The sequence below is a fragment of the Osmerus mordax genome, chromosome 3 (genome assembly GCF_038355195.1).
Source record: "Osmerus mordax isolate fOsmMor3 chromosome 3, fOsmMor3.pri, whole genome shotgun sequence".
Lineage (NCBI taxonomy): Eukaryota > Metazoa > Chordata > Actinopteri > Osmeriformes > Osmeridae > Osmerus > Osmerus mordax.
The window spans coordinates 17602215-17626222 of record NC_090052.1 but is presented as its reverse complement, the minus strand read 5'-3'; the positions used below and the strand labels follow the sequence as shown (position 1 = coordinate 17626222).

Genomic DNA, 24008 nt, shown 5'->3' with positions numbered 1-24008 from the left:
TCTCAATGTGAAGAACGCTTGTTTCCTGTTTCCATCGCATGGATCCAAACACACAAAAAGGCCTCGGCTGCTTCTTTGACATAAAAACACAAAATGAGTTTTAGTCAATGTTCTGGGAGAGGAAACTCCACAACATTAATGGAGTCCAACATGGAAGCAGTTGGTGTCACCTCTGATTGGGACGACCGATCCATGCAGAACATTTGATTGGATAAAATAAGTTTAGTTTAAGGTTAGCTCCATAATATTGGATTAGCCTGTGTTTGATGACATCAGAAAGGCTAGAGGTGCAGGCTGAGGAGGATGTTGGGATTGAGAGTGAGGGAGATACTTTCCAGTATGAAACTTCTTTTCACAGGTCTGATATAACCATCATCCAGGAGAGGTTTTGCAGTATGTCAACAACCAGTAGTGTGCGAGACAGTAAGGTGAAAAACAGAGAGAGAGAAAGGGAACGGAAGAGGTAGAGGAAGATGGAATGGAAGCCAGGGAGTGGGAGAAGGAGAAGGAGAGAATGACAAAGACAGAGTTATGAGAGACTGAGATGTGGGCGATTCCATGCTGTATCCATACAATTCTAATCCTTGATATCCTGTTGTACTTCTCCATGGCACGTTGTTCTGGATCAAAGTGACTGCGAAATGGCTAAGATGGCAGATGCAAAGGAAAAAGGCAAATATGTGTCACTCTGCGCCAGTGAGAGCGAGTAAGGCTGGCTCTCATTCCTTCCCTGTGCAGGATGACCTCATACTGCTAATATGAGGGCCTATGATTGAGACTACGGTGGACCAGAGCCAATTCTCACATGTGCTTATGGAACTATGAAGAATGCAATGACATCGACTGGTTGCCTTGGCCAGTGGATGTTACCTCACATAGATACTGTTTAATTAAAGCAGACAGACGAGGGACGTGTTCTGTATCAATGAACAGGTCATCTGGGTTGGTTTGTCCTGGAGGGTGACGTGACTCTTTAGGTTTTCAGCCAAAGGCATCCGCTGCAAACATTACAGTTTGAGGATGATGAACACAGTGACTCCTGAATCTCAGCTCTCTCTCTCTCTCTCTCTCTCTCTCTCTCTCTCTCTCTCTCTCTCTCTCTCTCTCTCTCTCTCTCTCTCTCTCTCTCTCTCTCTCTCTCTCTCTCTCTCTCTCTCTCTCTCTCTCTCTCTCTCTCTCTCTCTCTCTCTCTCTCTCTCTCTCTCTCTCTTTGTATTTCTTTTTAATGTACTCTCTGCACAGATGTATGTGGTTGCTGACAAAATAGATTCCCGGATCCCCATCCATCTTTTTTCCACATCTCCCTGTCACCCGATATGTAAATCTTTCCTGTGGTATTCCAAATGCTAGATTAGATTCAGGTGGACTCCCCAGTATGTATATCAACGTCTAAATACATCTAGACTTTTACACCCCATACACTCAAGAATAAAATGTCATTTGAAATTCTTGATTATACAAAATAAACTGTCAACTGTCAAAGACAGATAAACAATGACATTAAATTTTTATTTTAAACTTAAAATGATGCAACCGGTTTATCCAGAGTTATTGTGCTTTTTATGTTGCCTGCATGAGCTTCATTTAGACATCATTTACAGTGATTTATGGATCTTGGACTCATCCGGAACCCTGGAAGCTAACCATAGTACTATACTCACACTTTCTTTTATTGAGGAACCATACATTGAATCACTGATCAGGGATACACAAGAGAACACAAAGGAAAGTATGCAAAAGTGAAGTCTATTTGACATGGGAGAGATTAGTGTTGAATCCTCCCAGCTCCTCTACATTTCGCAGTTGTTATTCTGCTATGGGGCTGATGGTGTCATATTTTCCATACCTTCTGTTTCAACACTTTCTTTACACTGCAGTTATCTCGTACTTACATTTACATTTAGTCATTTAGCAGATGCTCCAGAGCGACATACAGTAAGTACAGGGACATTCCCCCGAGGCAAGTAGGGTGAAGTGCCTTGCCCAAGGACACAACGTCATTTGGCACGGACGGGAATCGAACTGGCAACCTTCAGATTACTAGCCCGATTCCCTAACCGCTCATCCACCTGAATCCCAATACCCAGTACTTAATACAGATGTTGTCCTGCTCACTTTTTCAAAAATAATATTACCATTCAAGCTTAAATACTCACATTGGTAATTGATTGTAGCAGTATTTACCCTACAGAGCGAGAGTGGAGACAATTTACAGATGTCAGGGAATTCTGCCAAACCCAGTCTTAAAAATAAAGATGTCTATGAAGATGTAAAAAGTGCTGGTTTACACGCTTTGTCCAAAACAAGCTTTTTGTGTAATGATGTCAAGACGGTACACTTGTGCAATGATATCATGTGAATGCTTGTAACAAAAGAGAAATTACTCTTCTCAAATGACGGGAGCTGGCACATGAACCCGTGTGCCTGCTATTTCTTTCACGATAACTTCGAAATCCTCAGTTTGGAAGTTTTCATTCCTGTTCAATGTCAAATAATAAATGGTTGGCCTGTTCTATCCTGAGAACCAACAGAAGATAGCATCTGTATGATTATTTTCATAATAAAGAATGAAATCTAAATTTATACAACGCAGAACAGTAGCTTTCATGTCAAAATCGTACACAAATTTGAAACAAAGCCTTCTTGGAGCCTAAAGTGAGCACTGTCCGTGAGGCTTTCACACATTCCCTAAAAATCTCCTCGTCGAGGATCAAACCACAACAGGCCGGGGTCAGGGCTGTGGGGAGGTTTACACAGGCTCTCGGGAGCACTTACGCTCTTCTCATTACTCTGATATAACATAGCTCTGCGGTGAGGAGCCTCATCCACCCCCTTCCACAGACCCAACTGGCTCAGGCCTGGAGCTGGCCTCACGGAGGGAACGAATCCTTGTTATTCCGAAGCTGTAACCCTTGGAATACAGAGAGGGCTCTGGCCATTTCACGAGCGTCATGCACCGTGCGGCCGCCAGAATGATCACGCGGCGTGCCATTTGTAATAAACAACACTTGTGCTTTCGCCTTACTGGGATGCCATGGTGTATATGTGCAAACCTCCAATGCAATGGCAATGTACGCCATGTTTGCTGTGATTCAAAGCAGTCGAATATGACCAGGGAAAAACAAGGACATCTGAACACAGTGTTTCATTAAACTCATCTTCTTTCATTTCTCCGTCACATGATTTGAATTCAGACCAGGCCATGACGCAACTTCTCCTTCCCCCCTCCCCTGTCTGAACAGCGTTCCAGTTTGACGTTAACGAGCCCCCGGTGCTTGTGTGGTGTCCCGGCCGTAGGTTCGGGATCACTGTGTTGATCGTCCCTTGACACTTGGAGGGACCACTGTTGGCCAGGCCCCTCAAAGCCCAGATGTGGAGCAGATGGTTCAAGCAGAAAGCAGGAATGCCATGATGGAGCATTGCTACTGCTACATCAAACACCTCCACTGGATCCGGGCCCTGGCTCGTCCCGCCCTGCTCTGGCCCGGGGGGGGGGAAACGGGCTGGTGCAGTCTGGGGATACAGCACACATGTGGAGGATGGATAAGGGCTTAAGTGCTGGAGTTCCACTGAGCATCTGTCATTGTACAGGATAGGCAAGGGCTTCATGTGCTGAGGTGGTGGACGGCGGAGGGGAGGAGAGGAGACAGCCTGGAGACCACCAGTGCGTGAGTGTGTGTGATGTCACGAGAACTTGTGTTGTTCCACATAGAAATGTAATTCTCCATGTGCATGTGTGTACGAGTGTGCATGCAGAGAGAGAGAGAGAGAGAGAGAGAGAGAGAGAGAGAGAGAGAGAGAGAGAGAGAGAGAGAGACAGAGAGTGTGCCAGGATGCTCGGTATGGAAGGGGGCGGGGGAAGGTGGGGGCAGGTCTATGGATTTGAGGAGAGCCAGTTAAAAGAGAGCTCCCCAGGTCATGTTCTCAGTCTCGGTGTTGTTGGATTACTACAGACTGACTCTGGTGCTGCTTTGAGGAAGAATAACTTACAAACAGCCTCACAGGTACAGTAGCTTCCTACTTGATAACTGATGGTAGCATTAGACCAAGGTCATATTTTCAGGCAGTTCAGGTTTGCCACCGAGGTCATGTTTTATTACTGAAGAGACAGCTGTTTTGTTATTATGTTGGAATTGGCTTTTTCCACACAGTTTATTTTCCAGTTGATGCTCTAATTTGAGTATAATCTTATGAAGAAATAACCAAGAACAATTGACAATCCATCTAGGGATGTGGTTTCTTTGTCAACACTAAAAGAGCCGGGCACCAGTGATTTGACAGCAGTGAAAAGAAGAAAAAGAATCTTGATCGAATTCCAGGACTCTGTTTTCTGGACTTTTCCCAAATAAGTGTATTTTATCTGTGCTATATTTGCAGTGACGTATCGTAAAATGCCAATTATTTAAAAAAAAAACGTATTATATGATGTTATATGATGATGAGAATCCTCAGGGTGTTCCGGTCTAATTTGAACCTCCCTGGTGTAAGTTTTGATGCCAAAAGCTTCATGTAGTCTGTCTCTATTCCAGGTGAGGAAGATGAGGATGAGGAGGGTTCTGGCTTTGCTCTCTGTGGTGGTCTCCCTGTGTGGAGGTCAGAAGTGGGGGCAGGAGATGTCTCTCGGGGATAAAGGTGAGGGAGGTTTGACAATAACCGTGCATACCTGCATGTTCTGTTCCATGGTCATCCAGGTACACTCACCTTATGAGATATGAATCAGAATCAGAATTTAATGAATACAGACGATCAATGTTTAATGTCTCATTTTCATTATTAAATTAACATTGATATCGTAACCATAACACCCAAATGTGCATGGATGTCACATGCTACTGAATTGTAGTAAACTGAATTGTATCAGATTCTTTTATTGGTCTATCCACATGACCACTCCATACAGACTTAATGGTAGACAGACCAACAGACATTATAATATCTGTTTACCCATGAGTGTTCATGCATCCCCAGGCAAAACACAATGCAACACCTGCTCCAACCTGACCCAAGTCCTGGACAACTGGAAGTATGCCATCATGACCCAGGTGAAGGACCTACTTGTCAACGACCACACTTCGGTCCTACCAGAATATTCCAGGTAGGTGAGTAAGAGAGAGAGAGAGAGAGAGAGAGAGAGAGAGAGAGAGAGAGAGAGAGAGAGAGAGAGAGAGAGACAAAGATTGAAGATTGAAGATTGAAGATTGAAGATTGAAGATTGAAGATTGAAAATTGAAAATTGAAGATTGCAGTCATTTCACTGCATTTCAAAAATCGTTTTTTCTAGCATTACATCACTTTCTGTAGTGGTGCTATTAAGGACGTTTGAAGAAAACATTTTGCTCCTTGTTTGACGTCTGGCCAGTCAATGGTCATTAATAATAATGGATGCCATAATGTCCTGCGTTGTGGGTGTAATGATCTCATGATGGAAAGAGAGACCAGCCTCCAGAAGAGAGGCCTGCGATCATGGTGAGAGGAGAGTTCTTGACCCGAGGACTAGCTCTCCTTGGCTGACTCCTGGAGGAACTGGCCTTAGAGCTTACAGCCATCACAAACACAGTGGTAACCATGTAACGTGGCCGTGGACACTATGTGGCCTCTCCAGCAGCAGGACAGATGGACTGCAGGCTCAATGTCAGCTGGAGTTTAAGCCTGTTAAATAGATCCCTTTCATGTATACTGAAGTCTCCATAGTTAGTCTGCTGTCCTGATGTTTTCTGGATATCATGCGATGACATGGCAGCATCCAATATTTGTGAGACTTCACTGTAAGTGGAACTTTTGGATCGCACATTCTGCAATCTGAGGTTATTCTGACATGTGTAACGCCCTAACAGTGGGCTGTAGTGTCAGTTGTGTACAGAGTCCATGGGCTCACGCAGTTGTGTTCCTCCTGAATGATGAGACTGAAACAGAAATAAGCGGAGCTAGTTCAGGCATGGCAATCGGGCAGCGCGCGTCAACCACCCATTACTACACCCGTGTTAGCAGCGCAAACCCATTTGGCCACGTCCGATAAGGCGGCATTAAAAGCCGCGCGGATACGCAAACACTCACCCCAGTTGTTGTATGATCAGTTCTGCTGCCGCCTTCCACCATCCCCTTCTCCCCCTTGCTGTCTGTATGTTCTATCCGTCAGGGGGATTATAACTCTATTGCTCCCTGCCTCATATGTCATGTATGTATGTGTTGCATCGAGGAGGCAGGGAGCGCTTCCCTTCCACTTCCCAGATCATCCACTCCGCCAAAGTCAAACCTACATGTCCATGTCATGGTATCAATACATGGTCAATTCTAATACGTGAGTGTCTTGACTGAACTCCCTGTCTTGCCTTTGTTGTTTGTGTGCCGTGCTGCTGTATGTGCCCGGGTCAGGATCCAGCCCCTGTCTGAGGCTATGGGGGACCTCTACAAGCAGTTCAACGCTCTGAAGGAAGAGCTGGGGAGACTCACCTCCAAGTTTGACAGGGTGGAGGTGTTCGTGGATGACCTGCAGGCTGGCAAACTGCCCCCTCCCCCTGTGTGGACCGCCCCTCATCGCCCCGTACAGAGGCTTCCCGTCAGGCTGCCCATGAGGGCACCCCTGGGGGCCCAGATGAGGGCACCCCTGGGGGCCCAGATGAGGGCACCGCTGGGGGCCCAGATGAGGGCACCGCTGGGGGCCCAGTTGAAGGCACCACTGAGGGGCCAGATGAGGGCCCCAGTCAGGACCAATTCCACAGCGTTGAGGCCCATAGGAACAAGAAAAAGGAGAGGACCCAGACCGGGGTCCCAGGATGTGTAAGCCAGTCTCTTACAGATGCCAAGTGCTGTTGTATAAATACATTATCGGATGAGAATAAGAACCGTTGTTTCATGACGTACACAAGTTATTCCTACGATATGAACCAGCTCATGGACCACGCATACGAGGACCTTTAGCCTGAAATATTGTGATAACTGTGGACATGCTTAGGACAGGATTTCGTGTAATCAGTTAACATGCGTCGTTTAGTTTTATCATGAAATCTGCAAGTCTGTCTTTTTTGACCTGCTGTGATGCATATCAGCCACAAGGGGGCAGCATATTCCCATCTATCTGCCTGCTAAACTAAACTACTGTATGTGCAAAAACATGCGTTCACAGTTTTGTAATACAAAGGAACAGTTTAACTTTATAAATGGTTTTAAATGTTAAACGTTGATTTGATTGTAATTATTTTTCATGAACAAATGTCCTGTTTGAAACCATTTTGATGAATGCCACATCTGTAGAAGAGGGCTGTTTTGGCTCATTTGCATCTCTATGGTTAACTGCTTTCAGGAGTTTCAGATCTACATTTAGCTCCTGGCATTTTTGGTTGCTCAGTCAGGAGTAGCACAATCACTTGTCCAAGCATGCACAGAGACTAACCTTTGTTTGAATCACTATGCTTTTTATTCAGTCTTTCCACACAGTAGAGTTCAAACATTTTTCTTTGAGACAGTTTCTACTCACAAGCTTCTGGTGAGATTATAAAAGCATTTGACTTACAACTACATCTTTATCATTACATGACAGCAAACATAAAACACAAAGACAGCGTGAGCATTAAAAGCAATGAATGACTGACTGATATGACTCTATTCAGCGCTGCATTCAGACTTCTTGATTGCCTTCTGTGAAGACTTGGAGCCCACAGAGAACTGACATGAGTAGACGTGGTCCTTGTCCCAGTCAGACGGCTCTATGGTCAGGTAGCTGCTCATGGAGAACCTGCCGTCAGCTTGCTGAGAGGCCGTGCCTGTTTGGATCCCACTCGTCACTGGACTCCCATTGGCCGTCCAGCTGACATCTGCGTAGCCCGTGGCCATCTGATTGGCCAGACACACCAGGGTGGCCTTGCTGGTTTCCAGATCATCGCTGGATGGAGGGAAGAGGGTCAAGACAGGAGGAGGCAGGGTCGAGGCTGAGGAAATGGAAGAAAGAGGGAGAAATGATGAACGTTTTGGAATTGATATTTAGACCATTCTGACTAAAACGGATGCATTATCAATGCTTGCAAATACTGCAAACATTGAACATTTAATGGAAGCACAATATGAGACACTACATTTTAAAAGATGTAGAAACATTAATATAACATAATTATTTATGGCTTCCGTAACTGCGAACTGGCAAAAGGTCTTCTAACATCTCAGTGGATATTTGTGTGTAAACTTACAATACAAGAAGAGAGGAGATTTGTTTGGTTATTTTTCACTGTCTTCAAAACATGAGGCACTTAAAATATACAATTCTCAGCTGACCTAACATTACTTTTGATGAAACATTTAGCTGCACTTAAGTTATCCTGGCTGTTGTCTCGTTACAATACCTAAAAGAAAGTATCAGGTTAGGTTTCTTGCAAGTGAGCAATCTGTTAAATGCAACGTTATTCAGATCTGGTATCAGTATAAAAAAGTTTTATGCTACATTTTCATTTTACATTAACCGTCAAATCAACGACCCACAGAGGCATAAGGTTCCCACATTAGCCTAATATGATGACACTACAGTTACAGAAAAATAAACAATATTTGTTATTAAGTTATAATATAAAATTATTTCAGCATTGATTTGTTTAAAAGGAAAATTTGCTGTCTGATATATTATAAAACATTTTAAAGGGTACTCACCAGTCACGATCAGCTTGGTTCCTTGTCCGAATACCACAGTGATTGAGATCGTATACTCGGCCGTACAAAAACCTCCTCACTCACAACAGCAGCATCAGTGGTCTGCTGATGCAGAACAAAGTCTGCTAGACTCCTAATCTTCTCGGTCACCACAAACAGTCACATCTCATTATATCACTGGCATCATATACATTGTACTTTTGCTCTTGAATTTCAGATGTTTTGTGATGTCCATGAATCAAGTACAATCCATTTGGTCCGGTCTGGAGCTGAACAACTCACCGAACTCACAAATATATTCATATAGTCTTGTTTTTCAAATCAATCTTTTGTTTGGTACTCATCAAATATGTAGTGCTAAGATTGATGGACATCTTGATTGCTGGTGTGTCTTTGAGATGTGGGTGAACTCCTTGACTGCTGCTCTGTAGGTCTCACATTCAGTTAGAGTCCTTATTCAGACTCTCAGAAAGCAGAAGTGAGTGTGTTTGGTGAGGAGGTTTTTGTCATGGTGTAAATCACTGTGCTACTTCTTCGTCAGCAGAGTCGTCCCATGTTTGACAGTAATACACTGCTGAGTCTGCCTCCTCCACATTACTGATGATGAACTGATAATCTTTATCAGACGTGGCTTTGTATGTGAAGCGTTCAGAGGAGAAACCAGAGCCATATTCATCAGGTGATCCATTACTATGGTAAAAACTTAACACAAACTGAGGGATTCCTGCAGGAATCTGTTTATACCAGTTTACATAATTTCCTTCATCTTTAGAAATGTCACAGTTGAAAGTGGCTGACTCCATCTTGTTTGCTGTCAGCACTGAAGGTGTCTGTGTGACCGCTTTATGACAGGTGACATCTGTTGGAATAAAAGATCAGGATCATACTTTGATCACATTTCAAACATAAACTTGCGCAAGGCACATATATCAAGTTTGGTTGCATTGTCTTACATGTCAGAGCAGTGATGAGAGTGCAGAGAGTCCCCAGCATGTTGTCAGTGTGAAGGAGCCTTCCTGTCCAGCTGAGAGAGGAGCAGGGTTGGAGTGTGAGGAGAGGAGAGGCTGCAGGAGCTCCTATAAGGACGGGAGGGGGGGGGGGGGGGGGGGCGTGGGCTGTCACATGTCTTCATGTTACATCATGTGATGATCATCATGTTAGGTGACTCATAGCATCATAACCATCAAAGCCTGGTCATATTATCCATGATCAGGGTGCTGTCACTAACCTAACACATCCACCTCTGTAAGATCCCAATTTCTTCACCATTATACTGTCTGTGCTACTGTGCAAATGACTGGCAATGAAAATGCTGAGTAATACTCTGCAGACACACTTCCCCCACCACACACACAAACACACACACACACACACACACACACACACACACAAACACACGCTCAAACACACACAGTTCTGAGAGCAGATCAGGACTCTTCATTTGCATGGAACTATTAATGAGAAGTGAGAGAAGCAGGTGTGTCCTGGGGAGGGGGGGGGGGGGGGGGGTCACTAACACACCACTTCCCTCCTGTGATGAATCTCCATGGTGATCATCTCTGGTATTGAAAGACAGTGATACTGAAACCAGCGTTTTGTTTCAGGGCCCTCCCCATTCAACAGATGCATAACAGCTGTGACTTCTGTAGAAGATCATCTATAGTCCTACTTTGTCCTCTGGTGTGGCTTTAAAGCAGTGCAGGCAGCAATGAGAGAACGTAAAGAACCTGTATGTGTGTCTTTGACTTGTTCACGTTGATAAAACTGTTTTTAAATCTGTTTTTGAAGGCGAATCAAATTTGTGACCAAAGGTTTTACATGGAAATATTTTTCCCCATGATGGACTCAATAACTTTGCCCTGGTCAGAAAGAATATTGAAGTCCTTCTTCCCACCAGCAGATGGCGGTCCTTTACAATACCTGACCTACAGAGTAGGTTACAGTGTCGCTGTGGGGCTCCCTGAGAGCTCCTAAATATGAACAACTAGATTTTCAACATTTAACAGTAAACTGGCTGGGGGCGTTGTTACTATGGGGACATGAGTAACCATCTTCTCTGTCTTGGCTCTCTGCCTCCTCACATTGAAGGAGACAAGACTCTACACAAGACAATAATCTGTAGTCAGCAGGTGTCTCTCTCACTCAGGGAGACGGACAGGGAGATGGAAGAAAGGAGGAGGGGAGGAATAGAGAGAGGGAGGATATAGCAAAAGACAAGGCAGAGAGAGAAAATAGAAAGGGAGAGAGAAAAAGACAGACAGTACTGTACATATCGTGTAGTTTGCATCAGTTTGTGTATTGTACAAGGTAAATTAACAAGCATAATACATGTACAGCTCCATCAGGCACTTGACCTATTAAGAATCCCATTTTCTTTCAAATAACGTTTTGTTAAAAAATGGGTTGTAGAGACTGCTTTTCAGTCAATTGCCTTCCATCTTTCTTCCAACAGCGGAAAATGTATTCCCAGTTCTGTACCTATAATGGAGGTACTAACAGTAGGCCTGTAATGACATGCAGCCTGAGCCTCACTGTCCCCCTCTTTTCTGTGCCCCCTCCCCCTTCATGGTGTTGTGTCCAGATTCCGGAGCCGAATCACTGAGATTCCGATCTGGATACCTAGCAAGATGGCGCGTTCCTTGTGTCTGTACGCCGAAAGCGCTGCAGAAGTGCGCAATTATTGTGATGATGGCGCAGTTGTAGGCAATTGCCTAATTTAGGTATTTCGTCATGTTGCATCGCTGCACTGTTCTGCAGACGGCATTCGGACAAAGGTTCATAATGAGAGAAATGGAACTGGAGGATTTCCAACTGGAAGTGCTTGGCGCAGAGACCAAAAATTAAAACAATGTAATAACAGGATCTTGTAGATAAGGCGTTCGCCCTACAACCCAGAACTCCAGCACCCGGCCTAAAGAAAGAAGAACGTTGGAAAAGCTGTTGTTGTCCACATGTTTACTCAAGGTTAGCGGTTTAGAATTCTGAAGCAAATCAAACAGAAATGTCTGTCAATATCTGTTTCGCGATCTGTATGAACTGAACGTATAGAAGAAATTTCCTTTTGGCACTCCAATGGTGACAGAAGTAGGCTAAATGCTGCGCTCGAGTACAAGTCTTGCGGATGTCCTAAGGTGAAGCATTCTGTTGACCATTTTTGCACCCTGCATCTCTATCCTTACGAGGAGGATGGTCGTCGCTTTCCCTATGATTGTCATGTCTTCAGCGTTTTTCAATCCCAGCTTTGCTTTCAGTTCCCACTTTGATACAGGTAAGAGTCGAATGAAATCGGACTTTATGAATTGCGGATTGAAACATGTTGACAGCTTACATTTACCATATCAATACGTACTGCTTAGTCTTTGCAAGTAGTGACAAGGCCATCTAATGAAATGGATTAATGTATATATTCTCCAATCATCATCATGTACATCATCATGTACTATTACAATAGGCATTTGTGTTTTATTTTCTATTTCTGCTTTTGTTATCCTCATGCATTGAAGGTGGGGGTGGGTGGCTGGTTAGATCTCTGTATTCAGACCCCATCATCAACCTCTTTACCTTGAAAGGTTGCTGTGGCAACAATTGGTCTTGTTATCTTGAGACATGTTTCATGTCATGTCATGTGTTGTATGTACATGTACAGTGATGTGTGTGTGTGCTTGTCTCTGCACTGTCGCAGTCGCATGCCCTAGCCTGTGTTCTTTTCATGGTACCAAGCTAATGTTTTGGGGGGAGCAGAAGGGGGGCCTGTGCCTGCATTCGGTCTTCAGGAAAGAGGAGAGGAGGAATGGAGGGGAGGATAGGGGAGGGGAGGAGAGAAGGGGGGTGTGGATAGAAGGGGAGGTGAGGAGTTGTGGAGAGGAGGGGAAGGGAGGGGTGGGGGGTGTGGAGAGGAGAAGGCACGGAGAGGAGAGCCCAGGTGACGCTACGGTGCTATTGGACCATGACAGGAGGGAAGGCAGGCGAATGAGGGGGATGGGGTTCTGTGCAGACAGCCCTGGTAAAGAGTTGAATTAGAGCAGAATAAATAACTGGAAAACGCAAGTGTAAATAGGCTGGAGAATGCTTGGCTGTGTGTGCTAAGCATACAAATGAGTCCAGGCTTAGGCTGGTCCCTGCAGTGTCGGAGGCTCTCTCTCTCTCTCTCTCTCTCTCTCTCTCTCTCTCTCTCTCTCTCTCTCTCTCTCTCTCTCTCTCTCTCTCTCAATCTCTCGCTCGTCCTCTCTCCACAACCCGTTCCATAATCATTGCCCCCGTTTCACATTGTCTTCTGTCTCTGTTTCCCTCCCTCAGTGAGGGTTAGTGCGTAGACCCGGTGAGTACATCATATTTGGAGACAAACAGACGCTCAGTATTCCTAGCGAAGGGGGAGTAAGGGCAGGCCAGTAGCTGTGTGTCTGGGAGCCAGACTCCAGCCCAGTGCAGTATTATGTAAAGCCACCACAGTAATTTGATTGTGTAATTGGAGGTGAAGAAACTCTCCAGATCACGCCAGGGGAATTATGGGTAAACAGCCGGCTTCTCTGTGGCTCTTCTGGACATCCCTCTAATGTGATTGGCTGTTAGCATTTTGGTTGCGGAGGAGAGAGGGCAGAGTTTTAGAGCGCCTCACTGGAATGCAGACCAAAACATCCTGCTTTCTATCTGTCTGGAATGTTAAGTTGTGCTGTAGATCAAATAGTGAGGCAAGCTTGTCTCCTTTGATAGATAAAAAGCCCTTCTGTACTGTACCTGTGAGGTATGTGATTTAGACACAATGTTCCATCCTGCAGACCAGGCCACGGATAGGGTCTCAGGTTGCAGGCTGCATCCACTGTCATAGTGATATACGCAGCTCATAACAGCAGCCTGTCGCTATAGCGATCCGTTACCCCAACCAGGCCAGTAATGGGATTGAGAATCAATGTTGCCAAGGCAATAGATGGGGGGGTGTGTGTGAGGAGGAGCCAATCAGTCTCCTGGCCAGACCCGCCCACTCCTGGAGACGGAGCGCAAGGACAGGTTGAGGATGTCACGGTGCTCTACAGACGCATGGAGGAGATGGAAGAACCTTCTTTATATTTATAGCTTGCTTTAATGGTTTCTTATGGTTCCTTACACCGACTGTGCTTGGCTTCTATAGTTGTTACGTGCTGATGGGGTTGGACATCCCACCAGAGGATGTTGCAAGGCCTCAGTGGAGGGAGAAAGAACTCTTGGTTTGTGGAAGCCATGAGATCATGTCGTTTTGCAGCAGGCCTAAGTTGTCTGCTAGCCAACAACCTGGAACCGGTCTGTTTTCTGCTTCCTATCGACATGCACACATGGGATGAAGGAGTCCTCCCATGTGAGGGAGTCAGGTGGCTGAGCGGTTAGGGAATCGGGCTAGTAATCAGAAGGTTGCTGGTTCGATTCCCGGCCGTGAAAAATGCCGTTGCGTCCTTGGGAAAGGCACTTCACCCTACTTGCCTCGGGGGGGGGGAATGTCCCTGTACTTCCTGTAAGTCGCTCTGGATAAGAGCATCTGCTGAATGACTAAATGTAAATGTAAGGAGATGAGGGCAAGACGCACCCTAACCCAGTTGATGTGCTCACCTCTCATGATGGCTCCTTGGTGTCAGCAGAAGGAGAACAGGTGGCTGAGGGAGGAGTGGCAGCCTTGCACCAGCTGCTGTGAAAGCAGCGCTCCGGTTTCCTTTGGGAAGTGGGCGTGGGCGGAGAGTCTGATGATGTGCGAGGAAGAAGGGTGTGTGTGCCAACGGGCCGCCGTGAATCAAGCTCCGTCCGACTTTTATAGGACCGTAAACTCCTCACCCCCCCGGCCTCCCCACCACCACCCCTGGAGGCTGCTGGGACATAGTGAGGGCTGCTCGTGGTGGTCGAGTTCAGGCTGCGGTTTGGTGGGTTGTAGGGTGAGGGTTTGGTGGGTTGTAGAGTGAGGGTTTGGTGGGTTGTAGGGTGAGGGTTTGGTGGGTTGTAGGGTGAGGGTTGTAGGGTGAGGGTTTGGTGGGTTGTAGGGTGAGGGTTTGGTGGGTTGTAGAGTGAGGGTTTGGTGGGTTGTAGGGTGAGGGTTGTAGGGTGAGGGTTGTAGGGTGAGGGTTTGGTGGGTTGTAGGGTGAGGGTTTGGTGGGTTGTAGGGTGAGGGTTGTAGGGTGAGGGTTGTAGGGTGAGGGTTGTAGGGTGAGGGTTTGGTGGGTTGTAGGGTGAGGGTTTGGTGGGTTGTAGGGTGAGGGTTTGGTGGGTTGTAGAGTGAGGGTTTGGTGGGTTGTAGGGTGAGGGTTGTAGGGTGAGGGTTGTAGGGTGAGGGTTTGGTGGGTTGTAGGGTGAGGGTTTGGTGGGTTGTAGAGTGAGGGTTTGGTGGGTTGTAGGGTGAGGGTTGTAGGGTGAGGGTTGTAGGGTGAGGGTTTGGTGGGTTGTAGGGTGAGGGTTTGGTGGGTTGTAGGGTGAGGGTTGTAGGGTGAGGGTTTGGTGGGTTGTAGGGTGAGGGTTTGGTGGGTTGTAGGGTGAGGGTTTGGTGGGTTGTAGGGTGAGGGTTTGGTGGGTTGTAGAGTGAGGGTTTGGTGGGTTGTAGGGTGAGGGTTGTAGGGTGAGGGTTGTAGGGTGAGGGTTTGGTGGGTTGTAGGGTGAGGGTTTGGTGGATTGTAGAGTGAGGGTTTGGTGGGTTGTAGGGTGAGGGTTGTAGGGTGAGGGTTTGGTGGGTTGTAGGGTGAGGGTTTGGTGGGTTGTAGGGTGAGGGTTGTAGGGTGAGGGTTTGGTGGGTTGTAGGGTGAGGGTTTGGTGGGTTGTAGGGTGAGGGTTTGGTGGGTTGTAGGGTGAGGGTTTGGTGGGTTGTAGGGTGAGGGTTTGGTGGGTTGTAGGGTGAGGGTTTGGTGGGTTGTAGGGTGAGGGTTTGGTGGGTTGTAGGGTGAGGGTTTGGTGGGTTGTAGGGTGAGGGTTTGTGGGGGGATGATTCGGATGTTGTGTGTGTTGGGATCTCTGAATCAACACTTGCTAATCAGAGCTGCGCTGTCAGGGCTAGTGGGCTATGGAGCGGGTCTATCCTCTGGTCTGTGTTTATGTGTCACCATGTCACAGAGTGTCACAGATCAATGCTAATTGTATTCCCAATAGGGTTAAGCTAGTGGACTTCATAAGATGTACAGTATGCAGTACATGTTATACACTGCAATACACCACTTTCTCAGTCCACCTTCTAACTCTCTCTCTCTCTCTCTCTCTCTCTCTCTCTCTCTCTCACACACACACAGACACACACACACCCTTCAATTTTACATGATATATTGTATCTGAAATCCATATGTGGTGGGAACTCTCTGTTACACACACACACAAACTACCCCCCACTGCTGTACTTCCTGCCCTGTGTCCTGCTGAAGGAGACCCATGTGAAAACGACCCTGACATTGAACTCCAAGCCACAGCTTCAAAAGAGGATCAGAGGTGCTGCAGGGTGGATGAACTGGCAGCATCGGTGTTCACATACCGGGAGTTCAGTCTGTAGCAGTGGTGCAGCAGGCCAGTCACCTACGGTGGTGTATCAGCACCACGGAGAGCGACCACTGAGAGTGAACACTGACAGCACCTGGACTATTGTTTCAGCACCCCGGACAGCTCCAACGAGAGCATCGGCAGCAAGAGGTGTGTGCGGGAAGGGTATTGGCGGTTGGACAGTTGGGGCTGAATACTGAGGTTTCTTCAACCCTATGTAAGTTCCTGGGCCTGTGGATATGTGCAGTCAGTCTCGGAGCAGGATTAGCATGTTTTGTTCTGGATAGTTAAACACCAGGCCTCTGGTGGAGGCTGATAAAGGGCTGGTTGACGTCTAGGTCATGGGCGACAGTGTCACTGTCCTTCACAAATACCTTGGGGCTTGTGTGACAATGAGGGTGTGATATTACATTCACACACACACAGATTGAGGGATGGATGCTGCACAGAGGCACACAGAGTGTGACCAGGGAGGCAGGCATCCAGAAGAAAAGTGTGAAATAGACACAAAAAGGTGTCATTATCGTGGCTCCTCCTCTTCTTGGCCACAGACACACTGGTTCCAGCCTATTGTTGTCGAGCATCTCCTAATCCCTCATTGGTCTATCTGTGCATTTACCAAACGGTGTGTGTTATGTAAGAGAACATCTGGGGAAGCTGCATCTGGGGGGGGCGAAACAGATTTACCCAGGAAATGGGAACAACACACACACTGTACACAGACACACTCCTCCAGTCATCGTTCATGCTTTGAGGGAGGTGATTCCGTGAAGGTTTTACAGCTCTAAGAGGTATCGACTCCCTTTTCAATGTTGTCTTTTCTGCATGTTTCTGTGTGTGTTTCTATGTTGGCGTTTGTCTTTTTGTGTCGGTGTGCTGGTGTGTGTTGTGCTGGTGTGTGTATGCTTTGTCGGTGTGTGCATGCTGTGTTTGTGTGTTTAATTGATGAGCCATCTGAGCTCATCCAGTGTAGAGGGCGGTTTCCTGCTTGGTGTCCTTCTCCGTGACAGGACCTCGGCTGAGACGTCGGGGCTACAGAGCGACCGGAGAGATGGGGGGGGGGGGGGGGGAGGTGAGGGGTGCGGGTGAGGGCAGAGGGGTAGGGAGGGAGGGTTGAAGCAGGATGTTTTGTTTGGGGCGCATGTGAAAGGCAATGCTGGCTAAGGCAGGATAGTGTGTGGTGTGTGTGTGTGTATCTGTGTTTGTTGGTCGTGCATCACAGTATGTGTCGCGGGTTTGCGTCTGAAGGACTGGTCGTTTCTGTGTATCCGTACACAAACACCTACAGAACACACACGCTCACACACACAGAAACACACACACACACTTCAACCACAGCTCTCTTATCAGCAGCATACATGTTGTTCCGGGGGAAGGAACAGTTACATAAACACACACTGCCTTCCTCCTGTGTGACACTCGCACAAACACTGGGAGAGATGCTTGGTGAAGTGTGTGTGTGTGTGTTCTGGAAGAGAAAGTCCAAATCCAGTACTTCCCCGAGTCTGTCATCACAGCATTGCCTCTCTAAATTTAGAGCTATCCTACACATGTGCTCAATGGAGGGTGCCAGCCTTAGACTTCTCCTTGACTGGTCCGGACGTATTACAGAGCCTTCCCAACTAGCCAGACCATACAGCCCCAGAGATGCCTCCCACCCCCACCCCCACCCCTCTAGATGAGGCTGTAATAGACAGCCAGACGAACCCATCCCACCCCACCCCCGCCAACCTGCCTGCCTGCCCCTCCCAGGACGAGGTTGTAATAGACAGCTAGTGGAGGAGGAGGCCAAATATCTCCTCTGGTTCCTCAGGCTCCCACTGGCTACTGATTACAGTCATCATGGCTGCTCCCTCCCTGCACTGCCATCTGTACATAGCTACAGGAAGGAGGGAGGGCAGGAGTGAGGGAGCAGGTGGAGGACGAGATCAGACCCTCGTATTAGGGTATGTCTCTCGTCTCCAGTCCTTCCTCTCCTCTGCCCTAACCTGACGCCCAGGTTCATCGGCTCTTCAATGATCCTGCAGGTTGTTCTTCTTCTTTATCCCGTTCAGTCTCTTCCTATTTTCCTTTTTTAAATCCTGTAAGCACTCGAGCAAGTTTACGAGGGCTCGCCCTGTAAGACTTATCTCCCTCTAATTTTCTCTCCAATACCCACACACACACACACACACATGCACATGAGTCTCAGGAGAAAGGTAGTGGAGCGTTAGATGCAGTAGGACGGAAGGGATGTGTTTAGGCATGCAGACAGGAACAACAGTGACCTTTAGATGGAGATTTACAGGTCAGTCAGCAGCAAATACTGCTGCACAAGTGTGGATCGGAGGTAGCGCGCACACGCACACACACTGACATTTAAAGGAGCAGCTGTGTTGGTGGTAAACTAGGCTTTCTGCAGAAGACAGTGTTCAGGACAGTGCTTTAACTCAATGCTGTGATGTGGTCTGGTCAAAAGACAGGCTCCACTTTTCCACTTTGTTTGTGGCTGTGTGTGTGTATCCATGCCAGTGTGTGTGTGGCTGTGTGAATGTGTGTATCAGTGTGTGTGTATCCATGCCAGTGTGTGGCTGTGTGTGTGTGTATCTGTGTGTGTATCCATAGCAGTGTGTGTGTGTGTGTGTGTGTGTGTGTGTGTGTGTGTGTATCAGTGACTGTATATCCATGCCAGTGTGTGTGTGTATCAGTGACCGTATATCCATGCCTGTGTGTGTGTACGTGTGTATCAGTGTGTGTGTGTATCCGTGCCAGTGTGGGTGTCCAGGCCAGCCCGAGCCTCCAGGATGCATTCTAAGCAGAGCATATGGAGGGAGGAGGGAGCCAGGGGCGTGTTTGTCCCTGCAGCACTGTCCTGAATGCACCCGTCTGCTCAGTGAGAGATGGGCCTCTCTCTGGTCGTCTGCCTCCGCAGGGACGCGCGCTCACACACGCCCCCACACACACAGATCTGTGACCCATGCCGGCTCATCCATGGGAGAGTTTACTTGTGGTTCGCCACAATGCCCGTCGTTTGTTTCTCAGAGTGCGTTGTCCCCGTTCTTTTTCCTCTCTCCCTCTCTCCCTCTCTCTTTCGGTCGCTCTCTCTTTCTCCCTCCCCGTCTCGGTTCCTCTCTTTCTCTTCCCCCGTCCATCTCGAAGGGATTTGATTGCAGTTGTGTTTAGTTTGGCACACGGCCCGTCCTGCAGTACTGTCGGCACCTGGTGTCCCGATTGAGAAGGGGAAGTTGTTTGTTTGCCTACGTGTGTGTTTGTGCGTGCGTGTGTGTGTGTGTTCCTCACATGGACAAATGTAGGCTAGGGCAAAGCTTGTCGGCGGTTTCCTGTGTACCAGTCTTGGGAAACGCATGTTCCTGTAGCAGCCATATCAACAGAGAAAGAGAGAGTGAGAGAGAGAGAGAGAGGACTTGACAAGATGACAAGAAGAGATGGAGGGATCGACTCAGATGGAGTGGAGCAGTTCTCCTCTCTCTGGCGGAATCAGAGCGTATCACATGATCACTGGTGTGTGAGAGTACACTCTTCTTGGCTTAACTAACTCACTGTTTGCCTCCATCAGTGTGAAACAGCAACAACAACAACTACAGACCCCTTCCACACACACACACACACACACAGTACCATAACACACAGGCATTCACATCCAAGTATAGTGTACCAACCCCTTTCTGTGAGGCTGTCAGACTGGTTCAGCCTCTAACAATATCCTTAGATATTATTATTGCTCAAATACTGTGCTGCTCCCCAGTTGGCTCAACTTGGGCTGGACAGAACTGCTGAGGGTTTCAGAAGAATCCGGCAGTTCTGAATTGGAAAGTAACCTCCCCAACCATGTCTTCTCTTTCTTCATCTCTCTCTCGCTCTCTCTCTCTCTCTCTCTCTCTCTCTCTCTCTCTCTCTCTCTCTCTCTCTCTCTCTCTCTCTCTCTCTCTCTCTCTCTCCTTATATTCTATCTCATCTCTCTTCTTCTCTCTCTCTTTCTCTGTGGTAATGAGAACTCAGGAGACACAGTATTAAGTTTAGTTGCCTTCCAGAACTTTGGCTCAGCTCTGCCACTGCAGATGACCACGGACTCACCTGAGCATGATGGATTCATGAGCACGAGAGGGCCTGTCTTCACAAACACACAGAACCTCTCTCTTTCTCTCTCTCTCTCTCCCCCCCCCCCTCTCTCTCACTCCCTGTCTTTCCTTCCCTCCTTCGGTCCACGTAGGAACTGGATGGTGTAGCAGTGGAAGTTGGTGCATGAGAAGAGACATTGAGACATCTCTTCTACCCCCCCCCCCCCCTATCCTCCCCCTTCATCCTCTCCTGCCCCCCCCCCCTTCATCCTCTCCTGCCCCCCCCCCTCCATCCTCCCCCCCCTCCCCCCTCATCCTCCCCTGCGTGTCCAGTCCACTAGCGTGGTCCAGGTGTGTGCGTGTGTGTCCTCCTCAGGGAGGCTGGTCAGAGCCGATCCGTCATCTGACCCGGTCCTGCGGACAGCTCTTTAACAGAGGGCAGATGAGCTCAGCTGAAGTGCTTTGTTTTCATCCAGCAGCGTGGCTGGCGAGGTCATGTATGCTCCTCCGATACTGATGGAGGAGCCAGGATCCACAGAGCCCTAATTGGCAGCAGATGCCAGCCGATCAAGTCTGGACTCCAGTCTGGAAGACTATGACTGCTCTGTTCCATATTAAGCCTCCTCCAGCGATCACGTCTGTCTGTGTGTGTGCGCGCGTGCCTGTCTGCGTGAGTCACACGTCGATGTGTCGTCTCCGCTCCCGCCTGCACTTGTGTTGCCCCTCTTCTCTCCATTCCTCCTTCCCTCTCCCCCTCTCTGCCTCTACCCGTCCGTCCACCCATCTCCTTCCATCCACCCATAGCCCCATCATGCCTCAGGGAGGAGAGGTGTCACCCAGCCTGTCTATCAGCCTGCGCAGGTACAACACCTCGCTCTCTGTACCGGAACCGGCGGTGACTAGCTGCAGCCACCCAGCCTGTCGGCGTGCCGAGGGTGTGTGGGTCCACACACACTCACCGAAGATAGGGCAACCGAGCGGAGAGACCAGCTGTCAGTGAATCAGGCATCAGCAAAACGTAGCTGTGTGTTCGGTCTGGGGTAGGGATAGAATGAGGGTGTGGAGAGAGGGAGAGGGAGGAAGATGGGGGGGATGGAGAGAGGGCGAGATTGTGTGTGCACTGCGTAAAGGTAATCATCGAGGAGGGGTCAGGCCTCCAGTTTGTCATGGCAACGTTTGAGAGGGAAGAAGTGCCCAGTTTATTCTGGACACGTCTGTAAACACACACACAAACACACTGCAGTGTAGGGAACTTACCTTAACTAGGAACTAGATGTGTGTGTTTACTGTGTGTGTGTGTGTCCGTGTGTGTGCATGCGTGTGTGTGTGTGTGGGGAAGGCATCCCACGCGAGCAGGGCTAAGCTAGGGGTCACATCCTTGAGGAGCAGTCGTGTCTAGAACAGAGTGTTCTGACAGCCAAGATGGACTAGAACTCTTACTGTACATTCTCTACAGGCAGCACACTAGTGTGTGTGTGTCTCTCTCTCTTTCCCTCTCCCTCCCTTCCTCTCTCTCTCTCTTTCCCTCTTGCTTTCTCTCTCTCATGTAATTCTCACTGTGCTATGTTTCATGCTTGCTGACAGAACGTTCATAAACTGTAAATCTCATTAGATCTGCATGCTGCACATGGTGACATCTGGCATACTGGCCCTCTGGTTCCCTATTCAAGTCCTAGCTACCACACAAACACACACATGATAGACAGAAAGAAAGGATACCACAAAATATAGGCCGACAGGCAGACACACCGATACAGTCACGTCGTCAGACACACGCCTTGAGATAGACAGTGTGCCTAAGAGGACTGTTTGCCATTTGTTACATCATCGTTCGGATTCCTAAACTGAAGCTATGACTCACCCTGTCAGCCCCATTAGACACAAACACAAAATGGTGCTGTGATCTAGTTGGAATATAAAGCTATTAAAACACAATGCCCATCTGAAAATATTATGATTTCTCAATTGTTTGTGTTCACTTCAAGTGCATGCTATTAATGAACACTTCTACAGTACCCCAGCCACCCTAACTGACTGACTACAGAGAATAATATGATTTGGTGAGCGAATGAGAAGCTCGGAGATGTGTTTTGTTCACAGGGCTTGTATTGCAGAAAATGAAAAGCATGTTTTTATGCATTTTACTCTAAGTGGTGAAGTGAGTCTTTTCTCCTTAGATGAAAACCCTCCATATTAAACGATCTTTCTGCAGCAGGAGAGTCTGGAGGTGGGATCAGACATTTAGCTGCCCATGCACACTGCAGGGCAGGAAGCGGCGTCATGGCAACGGTGGAGTCTGCAACTGTCCCCATTCGGCTTGTCTAAACAGCCCGGTGGTTGATCTTTCCTTTACCCCCCAGGTTCTGAACGGAGTGAGACGCTGTCAGTTTGTGTTTACAGGATATCCCTCCCCTTTTTTCTTCTTTGTAAACAAAGGCTTGGCTTTGAAGCCACACACACAAACAGACACACAGCCCCTCAGCACCTCTCTATGTTTTACAATGACACGTTTCCTTTAGGCTCCTTCTCGGTCGATCTCAAGTCGTTCCGTTCCTCAGGGTCTAATCTGTGGAGTACCGTGCCCCCCCCCCCCCCCCCCCCCCTCTACCCTTATGTCACCAACGGTGTCCTTTCTCCCCCTGTCCTGCAGATGGCGCTCCCCTGAGTGAGCTGTCGTGGCCCTCCTCCCTGGCGGTGGTGGCTGTCTCCTTCTCTGGCCTGTTCACCTTCGTCTTCCTCATGTTGGCCTGCCTCTGCTGCAAGAAGGGGGACATTGGCTTCAAGGTGAGCTCACCGCCGCCCTCTGCTGACGCTCCGGTCACACTGTTCTTCTGTTCCACAGAGAGCCCGTGTGTGATCTGCTGTGTGGTTCTCTACTGTTTGAGGGCAGCCCGAGTGGATTTCATTGTCTTTGAACGAGAAGCGGGAAAATCCACGGTTCGTCGTCTCGTTTCGTTTGGAGTCTTATTTTTGTGTTACGGGGGTTCACTGAGCGTGACGCTATCCGCTATGGCAGGGAATTCTCATTTTCTCATTATTCGTTGTGATACTGAAACCTAGTGTTGTCGGTGTGTCTTTCCTTTTCGGTTCGTGTTTTGCAAACCGTAACAGGCAGCTGCCCTTGGCTTGGTTGAGATGGACTGGGTCCAGGCCTGGGTCCTGCACACAGGGGACTGACACATGCAGCCAGCCTATGGAAATGTGTGAGAGGTTTGATAATGGGACATACATTCCCAGCGTACAGATTCGGGGCACACAAGAGGCTGCTTTGTGAGGAGGGTGAAGGTCTGTGCCGTGTCTCTCTCTCTCTCTCTCTCTCTCTCTCTCTCTCTCTCTCTCTCTCTCTCTGTTTTTCTATCGCTCTTTCCTTCTTTATATTTCTTGAAACCCTATTTCGGTCTCTTTCTGTTTCTCGAATTTTTCACCGGAATGCAGACATGTAGTAAGGCAGGCAGGCAGGCAGGATGGCATCAGGCTGGCAGGAATGAAGGCTGGTAAGCAGAGGGGCTGAATACCCCCACGGTTCCATACGTTCTAGAACGTGATGACAGCGTAAAGGAGACAACCTCGGTGTGTTCCTGCAGGGAGCTGTGCTTGTGTGCGTGGTGAGAGTCTGGGTCTCACGGCTTCTGCTGAGCGATCCCAGACAGGCAATGTGGGAGGGAGAGGTAGAGATGGTCACTGATAATGAGGACAGCGCCAAGCACCCACTGTCAACTACTGGACTGTGTGTTTGTGTGTGCATGTGTGTGTATGTCCTTGTTCCGTCCAGATAACTAGGGGCTCATTAAGTGAGAATGCATTTTAATGACCTTCAGGAAGAGTCCGGAAGAAGATGTCTACTTT

The 24008-nt window shown here is 48.0% G+C and overlaps 3 protein-coding genes across 3 annotated transcripts in view; 2 read left to right on the top strand and 1 right to left on the bottom strand.

The window, feature by feature from the left end:
• The first annotated feature begins 3948 nt into the window (after positions 1-3948).
• LOC136941119 (uncharacterized) lies at positions 3949-7179 on the top strand. Its single transcript, XM_067233530.1, has 4 exons — positions 3949-4004; positions 4530-4632; positions 4969-5095; positions 6373-7179. Exons 2-4 carry the CDS (start codon positions 4539-4541, stop codon positions 6779-6781), a joined length of 630 nt encoding a protein of 209 aa, XP_067089631.1. The 5' UTR covers positions 3949-4004; positions 4530-4538; the 3' UTR covers positions 6782-7179.
• Positions 7180-7406: 227 nt separating this feature from the next.
• On the bottom strand, positions 7407-9627 carry LOC136940919 (immunoglobulin lambda-1 light chain-like). Its single transcript, XM_067233260.1, has 4 exons — positions 9588-9627; positions 9172-9493; positions 8635-8669; positions 7407-7925 (listed from the first exon to the last, which is right to left on the bottom strand). Exons 1-4 carry the CDS (start codon positions 9625-9627, stop codon positions 7600-7602), a joined length of 723 nt encoding a protein of 240 aa, XP_067089361.1. The 3' UTR covers positions 7407-7599.
• A 2159-nt stretch (positions 9628-11786) lies between these two features.
• aatka (apoptosis-associated tyrosine kinase a) overlaps positions 11787-24008 on the top strand; it is a 25220-nt gene continuing 12998 nt past the window's right edge. The window contains exons 1-2 of the mRNA XM_067233650.1: positions 11787-11902; positions 22813-22983. Coding sequence (XP_067089751.1) covers positions 11821-11902; positions 22813-22983 — 253 coding nt within the window. The 5' untranslated portion in view covers positions 11787-11820. The remainder of the gene's footprint in view (positions 11903-22812; positions 22984-24008) is intronic.